Source organism: Lytechinus variegatus, chromosome 11 (assembly GCF_018143015.1).
Source record: "Lytechinus variegatus isolate NC3 chromosome 11, Lvar_3.0, whole genome shotgun sequence".
NCBI lineage: Eukaryota > Metazoa > Echinodermata > Echinoidea > Temnopleuroida > Toxopneustidae > Lytechinus > Lytechinus variegatus.
This window is the reverse complement of record NC_054750.1, coordinates 24,054,364-24,076,651: the sequence shown is the minus strand read 5'-3', so window position 1 is coordinate 24,076,651 and position 22,288 is coordinate 24,054,364. Positions and strand designations below refer to the sequence as shown.

Below are 22,288 nucleotides of genomic sequence, written 5' to 3'. Positions count from 1 at the left end.
TTTTTCCTTTTCTTTTATTACAGGAAATTATTAACAATTATTAACAAATAACAAAATGATAACGGTCTTACGTCTCTTAAAGTGCTGGTTATAGTTTACAGTTATGATAGTCCAGTATATAATCCAGATAAGATCCAAGTTGGCTGGCAAAGATTCTGTAAATTAAAGTTTACAATGATGGCGATGATGAAACTGATGTTGAAGCACGATGAATAATAAGAGTCACTGTAACGAGTTGAAATGTCCGTGAAGACGATGTTGATGATGATTGACAGTCAATTTCAGCAATCCATGGGTTTAAAAGCGTTCATTAAACAGGTTGATGATCTCGATGAGAACTGAGAATTCCTCTTTCAAAGTAACTGCAAACAGTTCCTTGATGGCGTGCAAATAATTCCACAGAAGATAAATATTCCAGGTGGAAATAAACTCTGCTCTGACATAAAGTCTTGCGTGAAACTCTTAGCTCTGATCTAATATGATGATGTCCTTGAATAAACTGCCACCTTAAGGCCTGGTCACACCGCCCGAGCGTTGTTGGAGCGGAGAGAAAAAAAAATCATCACCACTCGCTACCGTTCACCATTTTCGATTTCGATTGTTTTTGTTTTGTTTTCGGTTTTATGTTTTCGATTTTTTCTCCCAATTTTGTGAGCGAAATTCGACCCTCTCTCCCTACCGCCCAACGATCGCTCCAACAACGCTCGGGCGGTGTGACCAGGCCTTTATATATACACATTTCAACTATTCTAGAAACTTCTAGTATTCACTTTTCTAGAATTTTCTAGTATTGTCTACAAAAAGAACATTCTGCACATTTCTAGAGCAGTTTACATTAAATGTAAACTGCTCTTAACACTCTTAAATGACCTCATTGAAATCAACAATGCCAACTACTGCTGGGAGATCTATTGTCTGCCTTACCCTATTCAAAAATAAAACTCCTTGGCCTTTAAATAGGCGAGAGGCTTGCATAACAAAAGCTTTTACAAACACGTTCTGGAATGTTCTTAATCTCATTAAATATAATGCCTAACAAAGCTTTAATGCCAGGACATTCTGAAACACTAAAAGAAAAAAAATGAATGTAATTGCTCTTACAAGTCCTCTTATACATAACACCTCCCTGACCTCACACATATCCACACATACCCACATGCAATTAACCCTCATTTACCATCATCACATACACATCCACGTACACGTGGATATCAACAACCCTCTCTCACCCTAAAAAAACCCCCCACTTACCCTCCCATACCATTATACACAGCACACCACACACACACGCACAATATGATTAGCCTTCATTTACCGTAAGACACTCCAAGCACACCCACATACGACAACCGCTCCCATATACAATAATACACACCATACACACCCACATGCGACTAACTCACTTTTACCCTAACACACATCCACACACACTAACCTTCATTACCCTTAAACATACCCACGCACCTACATACAACACACGCATCCACTACAACTCACCCCTTAATACTTTAACGCACATCCACACTCGACCACATACGACTAACTCCACCTTACCATAACACACACACGCACATCCACACACGACTAACCTTTCCTTACTCTCACACACACCTCACGCACCTACATACTACTACAGTAACCCTCCCTTACCCTAACGCAAATCACACACACCCACATAAACTAATCATCCCTAATTACTCTAACGTACATCCACACGCACATCACACACACACACATACCATTAATCTTCTATAACCCTTACAAACACCGACATACTATCAACACCACTCTCTCTTGCGTACCTTCCGCACATCCCCAAACACACAATATACCCTAAAACACACTGCATGCACCCACATACGACTATCCCCCTTATCATAACACACACTACACACACCCACATAAGACGAAACCTCCCTTACCTCACACACACTGCATACACCCACATACGACTTACCCCCTCCTAACCCAACACACACTACACACACCCACAAACGACTAACCCCCCTTACCCTACACACACACTTTATACATCCACATACGACTAATCCTCTCCTACCCTAACACACATCACACACACACACATACGACTAATTCTACACACACACTGTACACACCTACATACAACTAACCCTCTCCTACCCTAACACACACCACACACACCCACATACGATTAACCCTACACACTCACATAGATTAACCCTACACACAACACACTGTATACACCCACATACGACTAACCCTCTCCTACCCTAACACACAACACACACACCCACATACGATTAACCCTACACACACACACTGTATACACCCACATACGACTAACCCTCTCCTACTCTAACACACACTACACACCCCACATAGGTTAACCCCACACACACACACACTGTATACACCCACATACGACTAACCCTCTCCTACCCTAACACACACATCCACACACGACTATAACCTCCCTTGTCCTTACACACATCCACACGCGCACACACACACAATCAAACTTCCATTACCCTTACAAACACCCACATACTATCAACATCACTCTGTCTTGCGTACCTTACATCCTAAAACACACAATATACCCTAAGACACATACGACTATCACTCCCTTACCATAATACACACCACACACAACCACACAAGACGAACTCTCCCTTACCCTCAAACAGACACCACACATTGACTCAAAATATAGCTGTAATATCATTTCATTATGTATTACACGAAATTATTCACGATATGAATTTTCTGAATACTTTTATTAATACAATATCCTTTTATATGAATTATAGAATGGTAAAATAACAATAATATCGACAACAAGTTGTAGCAGGCTTTATCCATAAAATCAGAAATAATCACTAATAATCGATCCAAATCCTTATAAATTTATTCAAAGTTTTTCAGCCAACTATCAGCAATATTTTAAAAGCTTCCACATAATCGTAGAGTCAACGACTTCAGACCGACCACATCCTTAACTAAATTTCTAATGGGTTACACGACATTTGCTACTGCGACATTTGATCCTGGTCTAATATCTCAGAGGGCATAGGGTAAGAGTTTAGATTGTAATAGGGTTTTTGGTTCAGAATAAGGATTAGGGTTTATTTAGTTGTTTTTTAAGGTTAGATTTTATGTTTGACTGAACGTGCAGATTTTCCGTCTGAGCAATTGTCGCCGGAGTAACTGTCATGGAACCAATGACATACCGTTGGTCGTTTCGGAATCGGTTTCGTTTGTGGGACTGTGTCAAAATGTTCAAGAAATTCTATGGAACCCCCGTGGTTATTGAGTCTGATTAGAAGGCTACGATGTCTGGGCATTCTTGGTGCGGGTATCCTCATGTTCTTGGAACTGGCCTGCCGGGCAGCGCGTTTCCGTTTTACACCCTGGCGAAGGCATTTTCCGGAAAAGTAGCCAAAAAGCGACTAGTGAAGAGTCTACGTCTACGTTTGTTTACATTATCAGCTGGGCGCGCGATCCAAAGTCCGCACCGAAGTTACTTGCAAATGCAGCTGAGCTTATACTTTCCAGGTTCAATACGAATGTTTGCCTTGATCATTTGCCTTGCCGATTTGCTGATGTCTGTCTTTCTCTCTATCTGTCTATATATCTATCTCTCAAATTCTATCTCTATCTATCTATGTTACTGCAGTATATCTATCTATCTAATAATCTTCTCTGTCTCTCTCATTGTTTATCTAACATCTATCTATCTATCTCAAATTCTCGATCTCTCTCTATCTATCCATCCATCTGTCTGTCTTTCTCTATTTCTCTCTCTCTACCTATAGTAACTAGTATATATCTGTTAATTTGTCGCTCTTCTCTCTCATTCTTAATCTATCTGACATCTATCTATCTCTCAAATTCTCCAGCTCTCTCTCTCTCTATCCATCTGTCAGTGTCTTTCTTCTATCTATTTATCTATCTATCTATGAAACTACAGTATCGGTTAATTTGTCTATCTTCTCTGTTTCTCTCATTCTTTATCTATCTAACATCTATTTATCTCTCAAATTCTCTATCTCTCTCCCTCCCTCTATCTATCTATCCATCTGTCTGTCTTTTTCTCTATTTCTCTTTTTCCGTCCAGATATCTATAACATCTCCATCTCTCAAGTTCTCTCCCCCATCCATCTATATATATCTATCTTCTATCTATTTTTGTAACTATAGTATCTATCTATCTGTTAAATTGTTGATAATCTTCCCTGTCTCATTCTTTATCTATTTAACATCTATCTATCTCTCAAATTCTCTCTATCTCCCTATCTATCTATCCATCTGTCTGTCTTTCTCTCATTCTCTCTATTATCTATCTATTTTTTGTAACTATAGTATCTATCTATCGGCTGTTAATTTGTCTATCCTGTCTCATTCTTTATCTTTCTATCTATCTAACATCTATCTATCTGTCTCTCACTTGAATTCTCTATCTCCATCTCTCCCTCTTTCTCTCTCTTTCTATCTACCTATCCATCTCTCTCTCTCTGTGTCTCTCTCTTTCTATCTATCTATCTATCTATCTATTCTTGTCTCTATCTATTTATCAGTCTTCTATATCTATCTTTCGGCAGCTTCTAAGTGTATCAATCCATCAAACTTCAATTTGTCTTTCCATTATAAGTATCTGTTTATTTTGATTTTGTCTGTCATTCTATTCATTTTAATTTATTTTTAGAAAAAAAAACTATCATAAACAACGCGACTGCAAAAGCATTTTGAAAAAGTCTACACGACGTGTGTAGACTCTTCACTAGTCGCTTTTTGGCTACTTTTCGGGAAAATGCCTTCGCCAGGGTGTAAAACGGAAACGCGCTGCCGGGCAAAGGCATTGGGCATAATGTTCAAGGAACTCCATGGAACTCTCGGGGTTCAAGTCTGATTAGAAGGCTACGATGTCTGGGAATTCTTGGTGCGGGTATCCTCATGTTCTTGGAACTGGCCTGCGGGGCAAAGGCATTGGGCATAATGTTCAAGGAACTCCATGGAACTCTCGGGGTTCAAGTCTGATTGGAGGCCTACGGGGTCCGGGCATTCTTGGTGCGGGTATTCTTGGAACTGGTATTCGTGGCAAAGGATCTGGGATTTCTAGGTGAGGGAAACCCACATCTCTTGGACCTTCACTTGGTAGGCTGAATGGCTTCAGCTCAGTCAGAGAGATCATTTGATCGCCTGTAAGAATTAGACAAGACATATACAAAAACGTAAGACATACGATGGATAAACCCTTAGTTATGAATAATCAAACATTTTCTGTATCTACAGTGCGAGTCAGAACAAAATGTTACATTTTTTAAATTTAGTATTTTTCAAGAAAATTTGGGATTCAGAGAGAAATTCTAGCATGTATCGAAATATAATAAAATGATAAATGGTAATGGTAATATTCACGATGATATGAGTATAATAATTCATAGAAATATTTGTAAAAGTGGAGCTTTGTGGCCCAGTGGATAAGTCTTCTGACTTTGAAACAGAGGGTCGTGGGTTCGAATGCCAGCCATGGCGTAATTTTCTTCAGCAAGAAATTTATCCACATTGTACTGCACTCGACCCAGGTGAGGTGAATGGGTACCCGGCAGGATTAATTCCTTGAATGCATGAGCGCTGAGAGGTAGCTCGAGCTAAAGCCGGGGTAATAATAACAATAACAACGCGCCTCGAAATATTTCTAGATAGATGGCGCTATATAAATGGCTATTATTATTATCATTATTATTGTATCCATCATCATTTCATCAGGGATAGGACCAAGGGTGGAACTATATACTAAATGATACCAAATAGTAAGGGTGATGAAACTGATCATAAAACTAATAATAACGATACTCGATGGTATGACAATAGCAGTGATTTTGAATGTCCCGGTCTACAGTCGAAATTGGTAATCAGCACTCTCATGTATTTCTGGTTTGATCAATGCACATGCCAAACTAGGAAATGAGAATACTACATAATCAAAATCGCATAAGAGAACATACCAATATGGTGATAACATACTTCATTTTCTTCGCTCCCTGGAGTTCTTACCTCCTGTGTCAAGACGAAAGAGCATACGTTTGAACTCTGTCCCGTCACCTCCTCTCAGGATCCACTCCTCCAATGAAACCAGACCGTTACCATCAACATCAATGCTTTGGAATGCTGATTCTTTGCTTATAAGTCCAGCGAAATACGTCATTACTGCGAAAGGTATTCTATATTATTATAAGGAGAGAGAAGAACACTGGAAATATAAAATCATGTATGTACAGGGGTTCTTTGCGTGTCCTCTGTCTACATCATCGGTTTCTCTCACCACAGTTATTCAGCAAACACTATATCAGGTAATTTTAACGTAAGTATTGATTTTAATTTGAAACGAAACGAGAGAAGGAAAACAAATAGCAACGAGTTAGCGGTTTTAAAGAGTCAAACATGACTGGTCGCCGTTATACCGAACAGACAACGACAGCATAATGATACGAATCAAATGTCGTAGATTTCATATAACTACGTTTGCGGATAAGCTGGCATGTCAATATTAAAATAGAATGTGATAGATAAGAACAAATATCATTGGTAAATAACAATAAGCCAAATGGGATTTTCTTGATAAATAATATTAACACATCAAAACCTTTATATTAATATAATTATCATACCTTCATGGGATATATGATTTTTAATCAAAAAAAATCTTTCCGAATACAAAGATAAAATGATTTAAAATTACCCTGAACTGATTGTCCTGGGTGGTGAGTCGAGCTGAAAAGGCAAATAAACAATGAGAAAGATGGTAAGAAAGTGATAGTAAAAAAGGATACAAAATTACACAAAACGGAAGGAAGCAAAGAAGGAAAGGAAGAAGACAATGAATAGAATTGAGGCAATTTCAAATATGAGCAATTTTAATATGTGATATATTTTTCTTTTCATGAATGGTAAATTTTCATGAATCAAATGAGGAAGTTGTTATCAATAGTTCTGATCTTGTACTTGAGGCTCATAGAATATTTTGAGCAAACGAATGGCGAACAAATAATCTCGTCTGGCGCGAGATTACACTTGAGAGAAAACAGGGAGAGAAAATCATGTGCGCCACTTTGAGTGTGTGTCATAATATGTGTGTTCGGGGGTGGATGACTGTGTGAGTGGATGAGGAAGATGGTATGTGTGATATAGGAGGTTTACGTGGGTGTGTATGTACATTCTTGGGAGTATATTATACAAATAATGAATGTTTATGAGTGCAATGGACAGAATACTTCATGAGGTGAAAGATGAAATGATCCATTCAACGAGGCGTGGCCGAGTAGAATGGATCATTATTTCATCTTTCACCGAATGAAAACACATTCATTATTTGGTTTATATGACACATAAAAATTGATTTTAGTATGCTCATGCAGTGCGAGTTCGGTCTGTTGATTGTTACGTCATTACAACATGCGTATTTATTTTTTTATGAGCCGTCTCGGTGCGCGCGTGCAACGGACAAAATCGTATGAATAGATCCAAAATTGCACGGTTCATGACGTCATTGCAAAATGGGCTGACTGAACGATATCAAACAACCAATCGAATCGCAAGGATCTATCTAGGTGTCATATAATTCAATGATGTGGTGGGTGTGGGAATACGTGCAAGCGCGTTACGACTGTTCGCGATCCGATTTTTGAACAAATTGCACTTTGCTAATTTTCTGAAAATGTGAATGGAATACATCATTTTATTTGAGATTGAAATTAATTGAAAGAATACTAGTATAACCATTTTGAAAGATTGCAAACCTGTATTTTTTAGTAAAGGCCAAATTAGTTTCAAATCGTAGCCAATCGTACGACTGCTATGACGTCATTAAAACTAGATATTTAATTCGCTTTTATTCTAAGAAGGATGCTAGCATAGTCACAGATTTGAACATTGGTATTATTACGATGATTTAGAACCTTACACAGTTAACAAATCCACGTTTCATTATTAGCATCAGATTCTACAATTTATTGTGAAATCGGGTCGCAGACCAATCGTAAGGTGTGCGTTCGCCTTTAGAATGCTACCCGTGTACACTTACCAAAAAGGATTTGCGAGAGCTGGTAGATTTTCGTCGTGCACCTGTACCGGGTCTTCTTGGCTGGTTGATCTCCCAAGATGGGCCCGCACCGGTCACACACCCCCAGGCCATGGGGATGGTACACACTATTAATACAGATGTAAGAAGAATGGCTTTCATCGCGCTTTTATGTTGCTCCAAAATCTGAAATTGAGCAAGCATTGAATGTTTTTAAAAATAATTTTTTGAGGGAATAAAAATCCCCTGACGTTCCTTATAATGAATAAAAGCTACTGTTGACAACAGGTGGCCGGGTGTCACTTCCTTCTCAAATAGATGCCAGCAGAGAATACAGTCAGCATAGTCACTGATCAAAGTGGCAAAATTCCATTCATTACCTTGTTATGTTGTTGTTGGTTGGGTGTCCGTCAACATGACATTCTTACACTGCAAAAACTGGGATGCTAACCGATGTACATAGATGACCACACTGTCCAGTCATTATATACACAGGTGTCAAATTGACTGTGTTAGTTTAACATATATAGGTGTTATTATAACACATTCGGTTGTTACATTTACCCTCTTTGGTGTTATATTCAATCTCTAGGGTGTAATTTTATCACCTCAGGGTGTGGTCCCCTATTATGTCAGTTTTAATACCACAGTTTTCACAATGTACATTTACTTAATTACTTTATGATAAATTTCATTAGTAGAAACGTGAATCTCTATCACGAATCATAAATCTTATGTAATAGAAACAGCCGTAAGCACAAATCAATATAACCATAAATATACAGAATTAATCGCAGAAATATGATTCAACCACTATAAGGTCTGACTTGCCCATGCCAAAATATAGAAAAAATTAAATGAGCTTTTGATATCTACCATGATATGATGATATAATTCAGATAATGCGATCTCATAGCTTACATGCCCTATGAATGCAGTCCAAAACCATGATAACCCTTATACTCTACAATCCTGTATAGAGCGCATTCTCCAAACATAAAGACTCTTCCAGCACTTAGTCCAGCCTTATTATCAGCCTATTATGCTGTATTAAATCCTTTTTGTTCTGCTCTAATTTTGGTATTGATTAATTTTCATTGTGTTTCATGTACAATGATGATTCAAAAAGAAATAATTTGAGACTGATTTAAAAAAAAAGAAAATAAACTACGATGCCATCAAGTGCACACATCAGCAATACCACACTATAATTGGTACATAATAATCATACAGAAATAGAGTTTGTCTTCATGCTTATTCAATAAAGCTACTATTCTTGCTGAATACAAAGATGATAAACAGTTCAGAAAATGATGTTTTTTCGAATAATCAAATTCTAAGGCACTATCTATGAATATTTTATAAATTGGTCGCACGTATACCTTGATTGTCCAGGGATGCTGATGATAATCCTCCGGTCTATTCCAAAGCAGATTGAACTCATGGAAATGGCAGGACTGGTGTGGGATTCATGAAAACCATGTCATCGGGAACCAGCACCTTTCCCTTCAAGCTCATGGTGTAACTAATAATGATTACACCATTGGCCTTTAAATTAATAGGTGGTAGGATGGGATTGCTTTACCTGTGATCGCATGAACAATCCACTTTCTTCCTCCTACCATAACCATTGTTTCTGCGGATATCATTAGGTAACTTTGTTCTGATAATCGAACAAATCAGGGCGAACTTCCCCTTTTTTTTAATTCTTTGCCGGGATATCTGCACATTTGTAAAAGGGAAGTCCATCCCAAAAGGGTTTGATTTGAGAACGGAGGAAAAGGGTAAATGGAGGATTTGTGAAAATCCATTGAAGAAATACCAGGTTTATCTATCCCTAAAACTTCAAATATGTGACTTTATGGAGTACAAGTATCTCCCCATTGTCATCTAAGTTCCATGTAGTTAAATCAAGTTCTCTGGCAAATGAAAAACAAAGACATCGTTTTTTTAATGTCTTTATGAAAGTGATAATCCGCCAATATGAACCAGTTGAATAAATGTCTTTTAATGACATCATACAGGGTTGAAAGGCAGTTGCTTGCATGCTCAAAATGTCATTTGTGGTTTCCTCTGAATCTTTAACTTTTTGTATCGATCAGAATTGTTCTCATTCTGTATCTTTCTAAATTATATAGCTTTTTTAATAGGCAATATCTTTGGTTTTATCAATTTAAAAGTCTATTTGACCAATATAATCTTTCCAGTTTGCAAACACCTTTTCAATACCCACTGCGTTCAGTTAAGAATGGTAAGTGTACAACAGCCAATTAATTCAATCTGTAAGAGATTAATAAATTACCAATCGATGGATGGATGACAATACATGTTGAAAAGAGGGCATTTACATTCCATGTTTATGCTCTTCTTCTATTCCTTTCCTCTTTTTCCATTGATAGGGACGTTCGCCACCAAGGATTAATTACCTACCTGGACCTTTCGCAAAAAAGTTCATATTTTTTTTCTATCCTGGATAGAAATGTAATAAAGACTGGTAGGAAACCAGGTTTCCTGATTTTAATTTGATTGTTCCGGAGAGATAAACAATCGAGAGGGTTTATTGAAGTCATGGACCTGCACGGGAAAATAAAAGGGGTTTTCAAAATAGTTATACACCAGGAAACAGGAAATATCACTTCAGGGATGCCAGAGATTCAACCCTCAACATAACAATTAAAAATTAAAGGTGTTTTTTTGTCTCATGTGCACCTGCGAAGCAAAGTGAGACTATAGGTGCCGCTTTTCCGACGGCGACGGCGGCGGCGTCAACATCAAATCTTAACCTGAGGTTAAGTTTTTGAAATGACATCATAACTTAGAAAGTATATGGGCCTAGTTGATAAAACTTGGCCATAAGGTTAATCAAGTATTACTGAACATCCTATTAGAGTTTCATGTCACATGACCAAGGTCAAAGGTCATTTAGGGTCAATGAACTTAGACCATGTTGGAGGAATCAACATCAAAATCTTAACCTGAGGTTAAGTTTTTGAAATGTCATCATAACTTAGAAAATATATGGACCTAGTTCATGAAACTTGGACATTAGGTTAATCAAGTATCACTGAACATCCTACATGAGTTTCACGTCACATGACTAAGGTCAAAGGTCATTTAGGGTCAATGAACTTTGGCCGAATTGGGGATATCTGTTGAATTCCCATCATAACTTTGAAAGTTTACGGATCTGATTCATGAAACTTGGACACAATAGTAATCAAGCATCACTGAAAATTTTGTGCAAGTTTCAGGTCTCATGATTAAGGTCAAAGGTCATTTAGGGTCAATGAACTTTTGCCAAATCGGAGGTATCTGTTGAATTACCATCATAACTTTGAAAGTTTATTGGTCTAGTTCATTAAACTTGGACATTAGAGTAATCAAGTATCACTGAACATCCTGTGCGCGTTTCAGGTCACATGACCAAGGTCAAAGGTCAATGAACTTTGGCCGAATTGGGTGTATCTGTTGAATTACCATCATAACTTTGAAAGTTTATGGATGTGATTCATGAAACTTGTACATAAGAGTAATCAAGTATCACTGAACATCCTGTTCGAGTTTCAGGTCACATGATCAAGGTCAAAGGTCATGTAAGGTCAATGAACTTTGGCCATGTTGGGGTTTTTTGTTGAGTAACTATCATATCTCTGTAAGTTTATTGGTCTAGTTCATAAAAAGTGGACATAAGAGTAACCATGTATCACTGAACATCTTGTGCGAGTTAGAGTAGTATTCAAAGTCAGCACTGCTGCTATATTGAACCGCGTGATGCAGGTGAGACGGCCAGAGGTATTCCACTTGTTTTTTACTAGATTTCTGAAAATTTCGTTTACAGAATTTCTGTTTTGAACAAATTTCGGTGAAGATAAAAGACAGATTAGATTTCAGCATTTTGGTAACGATCATATTCATTATTATAAAATCATTGCCATGAAAATTTAAGAAATACTCATGAAATTGGTAAAGACCTAAGCCAGAATTTTGAGAGGCAGACATGGCGCATATGAGAAAAAAAACTTCTTAAAAGTCGCGAACAATGGGGGTGTATTGCCCGACCCCCCTGCCATCTATACGCAGGCCTTTGTATATATATGTATAATATAAATATATATATATATATATATATATATATATATGTACATATATATATATATATACAGTGCGTATCAAAAAAAAGTTTACACTTTGAAAAAGCCCTGGGAATTAAAAAATATACAACATGTGGGTAATTTTTCCACATATAATCTTGGGTTTGGCTCTCATCTATCCAATGAAAGTAAAAATTTTGACAGAATGTTAGACTTTAGTGAGCACTGTCCATTTTGTAAAGCTCACAGAAATCTGTTTGCGCAGAAATGCTCGTTTTCAGGCTGTGTCAAGGGGAACGGGCGAAATCAAACTTACCCTGCGAATCATTTTTTCAAACATTTCCCTCGCACTTTTAGTCTACTTAGATAAAACGGATACATTCAAGCATTTCGTAACAATTCTGCCACCCAAATTGAAATTTCAACACTTAATAAGCACAACCTTTACCCTTTTTGTGCCAGCTGGATCTGAAGACATAACTGAATCTGAACAAAAGTTTACATCAGACATCTCCAGCAGTTTTTCACTAAGTTTTTATCATTTAAAGTGGGTTTACATTTTATTTTCCATTTAATTGTTGTTTCTCCACACTTTTTCCAAGCTTGAAAATGATTAAAAAATGAAAATCAAGCCTGAGCCATTTCATGTAAATCACAGCTCAATCTAAAGCAAATATCGTCTTGATGTCCTCGGTTTGTGGGGGAATGAGGTGGGGCACTCTTCAAAGTGTTTTGGGCAAGGAAACAAGTTTAAAAAAGGTAAAAGATTTCTTCAAATAAATTTTACTACCTAAATTCCACGCGTTCTTCATGATTAAGGCCTACTTTTATTCGCATATCTATTTCAAAGTTCTGCGCAAATAATTCTTACTAACTTTTCAAAAGTAAGTGGTGCTCACTCAAGCGGAAATATTTTTCGAAAGTTATCTCGTCATTTGCTTAAATGGATCTGTACGAATGTTAAAATGTGGAAAAATCTTCAGGATATTACAAATGTATCATTTTACAGGATTTTTTCAAAGTGTAAACTTTTTTTTGATACGCACTGTATATATATATATACAGTGCGTCCCAGAAAAAAACGAAACCGAGATTAAGTGATGATTTATAATAACTTAATCACAAATACAATAGACAAATGACCTACCAATGCAAAGCTTAGAATCTCCTCTTTCATCTGATATTACTAAGATTATTCCTCATTCACGCATGAGTGAGCAAAAACAATTTGAAGAAAGGATACCAAAAACTCATTTGGCAAGGGGGGTGGGTATCTGAATTTCCAAAAGAAAATCACATGCCTGAAAAGTTCAATATCTTCTCTTTTTTTTTGATACCTTAATCACAAAAAACAGTCAAGAAGTAAAAAAGTTATGTTCCCTCAAAACAATGCTTGTATTTCCAAAATTTCATTAAATAAACGTGTTTTCAGCGGTTTCCCATGCTATCGCATGGTTAACAATAGACTTAATGCATGGCTGATCGTCAACAAAACGGATTGTCGAGTGAGTTTGAACGCTGGCCTGTAAAACCTCTTCCTTTCATGAAATTATTGAAATTCAAGCCTTATTTCAAATAAACAGAACTTTGTTATTTCTTGACCATTTTCTGTAATTAAGGTATCAAATTAAAGAGCAGATATTGAGCTTTTTGAAAATGAGGTTTTCTTTTTGAAACCCAGATACAGCCCGCCAAATTACTTTTTGGTATCTCCTCTTCTAATTGTTTTTGCTCACTCATGCGTGAATGAGTAACAATCTAAGTAAAATCAGATGAAAGAGGAGATTCTAAGCTTTACAATGGTAGATCATTTGTCTATTGTATTAGTGAATAAGTTATTATAAATCATCAATTAATCTCGGTTTCGTTTTTTGTGGGACGCACTGTATATATATATACATGATTCTAAGCACTGTTAGACAATGTTTGAAGGCATTGGATTTTTGAGACATTTTTGAGAAAGCGTATTCAGGCTCTATACAAAAATCCATCATCATCATCATGATCATCATGATGATGATTATCATTACAGAATATTTCAGTCAATTAGCCATTGGTGCTTATCAGCTATTTATGTAACCATTCACATCATTAACATCATTCAGGTTTTCGTCATCACCATTGTCATCATCAGTATCACCACCATCATCATCATCATTACCATCATCATCATCATCATCATCATCATCAACAACATTATCATCATCATCATCATTGTCGTGTACAGGATGAAGTGTTTAGTAATTTCTTATTTGTTTTTATACTGTTTTTGTTCAACTTGTAAATCGATTTTTATTTAGATTTGAACTTACCGATTGAGGGCGTATTGCTTTTTGTCCAGTCATGGGAAGCGTGTCGCTTGTCCGTAGTTGCGGTTAAATTTCTCTAATTTCGTGATACGAGCCCAATGACGTAAGTATTATTTGTTTATTTTGAAGTTTATAAGTTATATTATCGGATAAGCCGAGTAGCATGCTGAAATGTTGTTCTTAAGTAATGAAATTAATGTGTCCAAGTTATGTAGGCCGAGTGAATATGTGCAAATGTAAACGCTGTATACGTGTACATGCATGCATTACGGAATAGAAAGCGTACGTGGCGGTAGTTGTGTAAGCAACTTGAATTTGGCGCCTTCGGGCACGTGATGTATGCATTGTCATAAGCTATGCAAACATCAAGAAGTAAACAGGAACGCATTTAAATTCGTAGTTGATTTCTTTTAACATGAAAACTGCTTTACAAAAAAGGTGAATTTAGGGTGCATTAGTCAATACATGATATTTACAGTATGCTTATAGTCTAGATATGACCTTGATATGAGCCCCGGGGGGGCCACTTACATTGACGAGTGGATACCATGCGCGACCAAAAAAACACGTAAAAAGGATGTCTTTTTCACGATAGGGCACGTTACGTACGTAACGTGATAAGGGTGTCAAAAACACAAAAATAATGAAAAAAGGGTATCTATTTCACTACGAAAATTACGTGTTTAGGGTCGATTTTGCGGGGATGATGAAACAAAAATAAAATGTTTTATAAAGGATGTCCTTTTTGCCCCAACACTACGTGTTTAGAGTCCGATTTGCGCGAGGTGTAGAAGGTGGGGTCGAACTAAACCAAATAAGATAAAGCCGACGACCGAAGGACCCGTAACAATAAAACATTTTTATACTTGTTTAGGGGTTCATTTCGGGGAATATTTGCCAAGAGTATCGTTTTGTTTCCAATACTTGTTAAGAGTAGGGTTTCACACGTCAGTACTTGTTATGGGGTGCATTTTCAGAATATGGAAATTACGTGTTTAGGGTGCTTTTCGAGACCCAATGGTCGCGCATGGTATCCACTCGTGAATGGAACTGGCCCCCCCGTGATATGAGCATGTCAAGGTCGATCTTGGTTGTTGAATAATTTATGTTGGAATGCAAGTCGACGTTATTTGCCTGTTTGGAAATCTGTAGACATTATTCATATATATGTCATGATATGTTGTCAATTCAGCTTATACAAGTATTGTTTATTCTGTTATTAAATTGCAGATTGAATCTGTCAGTCTCATTGTGCACACATCAACACACTAGACTCGGCCTGATTCTTGGGTTTGTCTTGTTTCGACTTATCACACGCCATAATCATCATCATCATCATCATTACCATATTGTCAATCATAGTTATTTTCTACTCTAACAATACCTACGCCAACACCTTCATCAATAAAGAGGGAGAAAAAGCGAGAAGGAAAGAGGAGGGAAAAAAGCGAAGGAGAGAGAGGGAGGGGTCGAGAGAGAAGAGGAGGGGGGGGGGGGGGGGTCAGAGAAGGAGAATGGGAACTAAGGAAGCTAGTTAGAAGTAAGGGGAAAACGAAAGTAATGCAAAAACGAAAACCTTTATCACTTTTGGATAAAGTTGGGTAATTAATTTTTTAGGTGCTGGTAATATATAATATTAAATATTCAATATATCCTCCACGAATCAAAGAATATAACTAATAAGATTTATAATAAATCATTCGCATTTCATACTTCAAAGATTTGTTATCTTAGGATTACATATAAAACAAAAGTATCAGTCTTCACAAATGAATATCACTATATATATATATTTTTCAATTCAATTCAATTCTTTATTCCATTTCCATTAAAAAAAATACAAAGTAATATAAATCAGATACAATTTACAGATGAACATTCTTATTTCGTAAAGAAAAAAAAGTAAAAAATTTAGCATAGATGAAAATGTGGGGGGGGGGGGCACTAAAAGCAAATCTTGTAAAGGTATCAAGCTTGTAAAGATATGCAAGGTATCATGCTGGTTTTAAATCCGACAGTTTGTTTTTTTGTGGTTGAGAAAATTGTTATCGTCTACATTCGACGAAATTGACAATGTGAGGGTTTCATATGTACATCATATACAGTATATAAACAAAAACTATTATGCAGTGCGTTCAACAAAAAGGGAAACCAATTTTCAGAGATAGACTTCACAATTATTAAATTGTGTTTTTACTATAAAACTCCTTGCATGATTGGAATCTCATCTCTCTTTTGAAATCAACAGCTTAGCAATTAGTGGCAGGCGTGTCAGATTGCAACAATAAATATTGAGGTACTTCAGAAACGATTCCCGCAGAAATTCTCGTGTGAATCTGAATCCGCTCTAATTTAAGGGATTAGTAATATTTTAACAAAGAATACGGTTGTCGTATCACTAACCAATCATGTCCAATTTTTCTGCTGAACCTGATTTGACATTGAAATCTCAAATTCGTCTTGCTCATCAATGCGTGTAAAGTGTTTTTCTCAAATTTGGTATCAAAATAAATAAGACTAATTGAATAATATGATTTAAATGAAATATCATAATTCATTTGCCTCTAAAGAAAAAAAATACACCGAAATCCCGGTTTCCTTTTCATGTGACGCACTGTATAGGCGAGGATTTCATCATTAGGTTTTGCAACGAAGTTATTATATCAATGACCAGTCTTACATTTTGTTTTTTAGTCTTTAGGCGATAGATCCGACGTATGGACAAGCCATTCGGTCGGTAATAAAGCGGCTTTTTTGATGGCTGTGAAATTATGGCGCCCTTCGTTTCTGTAATACAAATCTATGTACACAAGTCAGGAATGATGAAATTTATGAAATGTCTTTATTGCTATTTTTGTGAAATGATCCGTAAACATTAATGCAGACATGATAAATGAAGGTACATGTTCATAGGCAGACCATTATTTAGACTTTTGAAATTGATCTTATCCTCGGTTTCACCAGGCAGTTCTCTTTTTCGAATTCTCCAAGTTATCGATATATTGGAGATCGACCGGCCAGGTTCACGTAATATCGGGGGATTGGTATATAGGTTAACTTGATCCGATTTCATTTCCCAGGTTAAGTCAATGCTGTTCATAACCTGATATCGATTGTATCGTTCAAGGAATTTGGTATTCACGTTGAAGCCGGTGTTGGAGTTGGAGTTCACGAGGTAGAAACCGGTACCTGAATCGGGGGTCGAACATTTCCCTAGGATTGTGAGGATTGTAGGGTCTCGGTATTCTGGGGATGGGTTCTCGAGGTATGCTCCCAGGTGTTGGTCTCTCCGGTGGAATATCATTCGGTGTTTCCGCCACTTCTTCGAGAGTCCTGTCCACCTGTTCGGTTGGTAGACTGAATGGCTGAAGCTCATCAAGTGAGATCATATCATCGTCTGTAAGTTAGAGTAATAATAGAAATTAATGAGACACGGTGATGGAAAACGATATTGAAGGTAATTTCGCATAAATTAGTTCACTTTGTCTGATTATAATAATGGGTTTAACATAGACATACGTAAAATGTGTTTCCTGTTTTAAAATCATAATAGTTGATAGTAATAATAGTATGTGTTTTGTATAAATGATGATTGAATGACATTGTTTTCGTTGAATTCTGGAGTTCATTTGTATCTTATATTAGGTCCACGATCATTATCATCGCCAATGGCGCAAAGCAAACAAGATTATCGCTATACCAAATAATCAATAAATACTAACCAGAATAATAAAGCATAACAAATGAAAAAAACAATCACTGAGCAATTGTGGATTAAATTGTTATTACCAGCACAACGGTCGTGTCTCGAAATACCCCTGGAAGTGATAAGTACTCCAGGGGCCCGTTTCACAAAGACTTGCTATGGAAACACATGCGCAGTTTCTATAATCAATTTATGATCAGCCAATCAAATTGAATGATTTCAGTAGCTTTAAATCGTTACTGAAAAATCTAATATTATATTAAGTTACATGAAATAGGGCCCAGTTCTATCACATCGTCCAAGAGTGAGACACTTGATAATAAAACATTTTTTATGGAAACGCAGCACCTGACACATTTAAAAACCGCCATTGCCTTGCTGGCGTTGGAGATCTGCAGCTGGCGCATCTCTGACAACTCCATTTACGCATATTCATTTATCCTCTGAGTGAGGGCGCTATGAGGTTATGATGTGATATTTATGCACGAGGTCTATAATGTTGAACTCAGCCAACGCCCCTCCCAACGCCTTGGGAGTTTCACGTCACTTCTTACCATTTGTATCAAGTCGGCGTAGCATATGAAGGAAGTCGGACCCGGTACCGCCTTCGACAATCCACTCGTCAATGGCAACCTGGCCATCATTATCAAGATCGATGCTTGCGAAAGCTTCTTCCTTGCTGATCAATCCAGCGAAGTATCTCGCTACTTCTTCTGGTATTCTGTTCAAAGTTAAAAGACAATAATTATAGAATGTGGTTGTAACATCGTTAAATTGCAGATTTCTCTTGTGGAAATTTAAGATAAAAAAAGCTCCCTCCGAAGAAAAAAATCTAACTCTGTGTTGAATGTATAATTTATAAAAAAAAGAATCAGCGGGTTATTTTTCTATAGGGGACGGGTACATTAGGAATTCAGAGTTTAAGTTGAAAGACAGGTAACAGCTCCACATTTATTCCCCCCCCCAAAAAAAAAATATGGAAACTTAATCATTGGAATATAGAAGGAAATATCCAAGGTTCAGTAACTATATCAGGTACCAAAAAAGTAATTTCAGTTGAAAATTAGTGGGCAATATTATATAATCGGTCAAATAAAAGAAGAAGAAGTGAATTCGCAACATAACAGGCATATAGGGGCAACGTTCATATACATGTAGCACAGAACACGAAGGGAAGAACATTGTTATTTCAATACGCGTAATAATTATTTTAGCTTTGAGCCTCGATAAACTGACAACCGTGGTCAACGATGAAGGAAATATATTAGTTTATCAATTGAATTAAGGATAAAATGTTATCATTGGTACTTTCTATTTGTACATTTATATTACCGTTACTAATCGATTTAGCATGCTTAGAATGATTTAATAGTATAAGGTTCAAAAGTAAATTTCCTTACCTTGGACGGCTTGGTCCCTTTGGTTGAGAATGGCGAGGTACAGGGGTGAGGAGGCAAGAACAAATGAAAAAGATTGAATAGATGTGATAGTGGAAGGGGGAAGAAAGCGAGGGGGAGAACAAATGGACAATCATTCATACATATACGGCCTAAAATTGTCGCTTAACTTAAGTTTCAAGTTTCATAAACAAGATCTAGACATGCAAATGTGGATAAAATCACATTTTATAGTCATTTTCTTGTTTTCGTACATGGTTGGTGAAAAAAGAATGGAGAAGATGTGGAGCCCCCCCCCCGACTCATGCCGCGGTTCCTTACCCCCTTATTATAACCATATGAGTAAATGAAATTGAAATGAAAGGGATGCTCCGGCCTGAAGATATTTATATCTCAATAAACAGAGCCAAAATTCACAGAGCAAAATGCTGAAAATTTGATAAAAATCGGATAACAAATAACGAAGTTATTGAATTGTAAAGATTTGCATTTTTCGATGTAACAGTTATAGGCATGCCTTCATGAATATTCATTAGAAGGGCTGATGATGTCATATCCCCACTTTTTTTATTTCGTATGTTATTATATGAAATCAGCTTTATTTAAGTTGCTTCTACCAAGACCTTAAACAAATGGATTGACAATTGATAAGTGCATTAGAAATTTCTTGCTGCAGTTTATTTCATAATAATGGAGACACATCATTTATGAAAGATGAAACAATTATGATTTCATGGAATGACAAAAGAAAAAGGAAAATGGAGGTATGACATCATCAGCCCACCTATTGAATATTCATGAAGACATGCCTAGAACTATTTCACTGGAATAATGCAAATCTTTAAAATTCAGTAACTAATCGTTATCTGTTATCCGATTTTGATGAAATTTTCAGCATTTTGCCTTGTGAATTTTACTCTCTTTAATTAAATATGAATAATTTCATCCCGGATCATCCCTTTAATTAAGTTATGTAGTCTTTCGATTGCGCGTGTGAAGTATACGAGAATTCTTAATTGGGAGAGTTTCATCGACATTTTTCGTCCGTCAAGTTGTCAGATCTGACAACTTTACTAGATTTTTATTGGTATAGAAGCACGGACTGTCACTATGAATTGACGGATAAAGAATCAAGTTTCAAGAATCTTTTATTGGTCAATGTATGCATGCAAAACATTTTTGTTTCCAATGGCTTTCAAGATAAGTATACACAGAAGACTTGTCGGATACAATGTCCGACATACTACGTTAATGAAACGCTTTCCAGATGAATATGCCTATATGGGAGGATCGACGAATGTGATCGATTAGTCGTGTCTCGGTGGGAAAAAATGAATATAAATGAGTAGGGGTGAACTCACCTCTGGGCCTTCTGGACCTGGTCTTGGAGCTACACCTGGTCTAGGAGCTACACCTGGTATTGGCATTACACCTGTCGGTCCTCCGCCTCTTCCAAGGCCAGGCTTGGATATCTCCCACGATGGACCCGCACCAGACACACATCCCCATCCCATTGGGATGGTGCATACCATGTATGCGAGGGATAGAAGAAACGCCTTCATCACCCCTTTCTTGCTCCTATAGGGAAGTGAAAACGAATGAAGAACAGAATGGGAAATCAGTATTTATGAGTAAGAATTCTAGATCATTTTGTTATACTCTGCAGTAATCCAGCTAACACAATTACAAAGATATCACAATGTTAGCTTAAGGTTAAGAAAACATATTTAGAAATGCAAAAATCTATGGTTTAGTAATATCAAGAAACAAAACATAACATTTAGCAATCATATTGTTAAAGTGTCATTATTATATTTTGCATTTGTGAAGTTTTTTATTTACTACAATAAAAAAATCGAATGTAGAATTTTCCATAAAACATTTCTACAAAATCTTAGACTGATTATCGCAAAAATGGTGTGTGAGGAATCTCATATTGAACAAGTTAAAAAACTTTGTAAAATTATTTGGTGGCAAACATTATTCTAAATCGTTAACATTATGCCAAAAAAAAAACACATTATGCTCCATCTCTGATAAGACTCAGATAAATCCCCTAAATAACAACCGCAATGATCAAGAATTCAAATTAGCTTTTTAGACTAAATGATAAATAAAAAAATTAGTATCCCATTTGTCGATTGACCAATTGCACTTAATACATTAATTTACCTCCTAGCAATGCCAATACATACAAAGTAGGCTACATACCTGAGTTTGGCGCTTCAAAATTCTAGACCTTTCTTAAACCTAGTGAAAATCCAGATTTCAACAATTAGCTATCTCCAAAGAAAGTCAACACGCACCGACCGGTGTATATAACTGTCTCGATCAACGAGGAGGGCATCTAATACTGAAAATTGTGACGGTACATAGCGAGCTTTATACATGGCAGACCCTACCTAATTTTGTCTGATGAGTAAGTAGCTCCCGGATGTGATGACGTATCTTGGTTTCCAGTATTATTGGTACGCATTTGTGTGGGTGGATTTATTTCATCTCCATGGTGGGAAGGTACCTTGGTGGAAAAGGATTTGGATTGGATGTATAACACCTTCCCAGGCGTCATTTTCATTTAGATCTTGGAAAAGGAATACTCATCGAAGTTCACCGTCAGGAGCATGCACTCTCGTTTGTCCCTTAATATCGGCATCGCTATATCAACCTAATCTGTAGGCACAGATCCTGATTGAAACTTTGATCAGTGTGTCTCCGCGCAAAGA

At 36.8% G+C, this 22,288-nt stretch overlaps 2 protein-coding genes across 3 annotated transcripts; both read right to left on the bottom strand.

Moving 5' to 3' along the window:
• Positions 1-4,834: 4,834 nt before the first annotated feature.
• LOC121424476 lies at positions 4,835-9,641 on the bottom strand. Of its 2 annotated transcripts, none has more exons than XM_041620174.1 (5): positions 9,445-9,641; positions 8,066-8,190; positions 6,725-6,756; positions 6,040-6,206; positions 4,835-5,181 (listed from the first exon to the last, which is right to left on the bottom strand). In XM_041620174.1, the coding sequence occupies exons 2-5, from the start codon at positions 8,174-8,176 to the stop codon at positions 4,982-4,984; spliced, it is 510 nt and encodes a 169-aa protein (XP_041476108.1). In that variant the 5' UTR covers positions 8,177-8,190; positions 9,445-9,641; the 3' UTR covers positions 4,835-4,981. The 2 variants fall into 2 exon arrangements, with proteins under 2 accessions (XP_041476108.1, XP_041476106.1); XM_041620172.1 differs by having other exon boundaries at positions 8,066-8,248; positions 9,445-9,614.
• A 6,621-nt stretch (positions 9,642-16,262) lies between these two features.
• On the bottom strand, positions 16,263-21,941 carry LOC121424203. The gene is made up of 5 exons (XM_041619811.1): positions 21,777-21,941; positions 20,927-21,143; positions 19,569-19,585; positions 18,723-18,889; positions 16,263-17,859 (listed from the first exon to the last, which is right to left on the bottom strand). The coding sequence occupies exons 2-5, from the start codon at positions 21,125-21,127 to the stop codon at positions 17,585-17,587; spliced, it is 660 nt and encodes a 219-aa protein (XP_041475745.1). The 5' UTR covers positions 21,128-21,143; positions 21,777-21,941; the 3' UTR covers positions 16,263-17,584.
• Between the last annotated feature and the right edge of the window lie 347 nt (positions 21,942-22,288).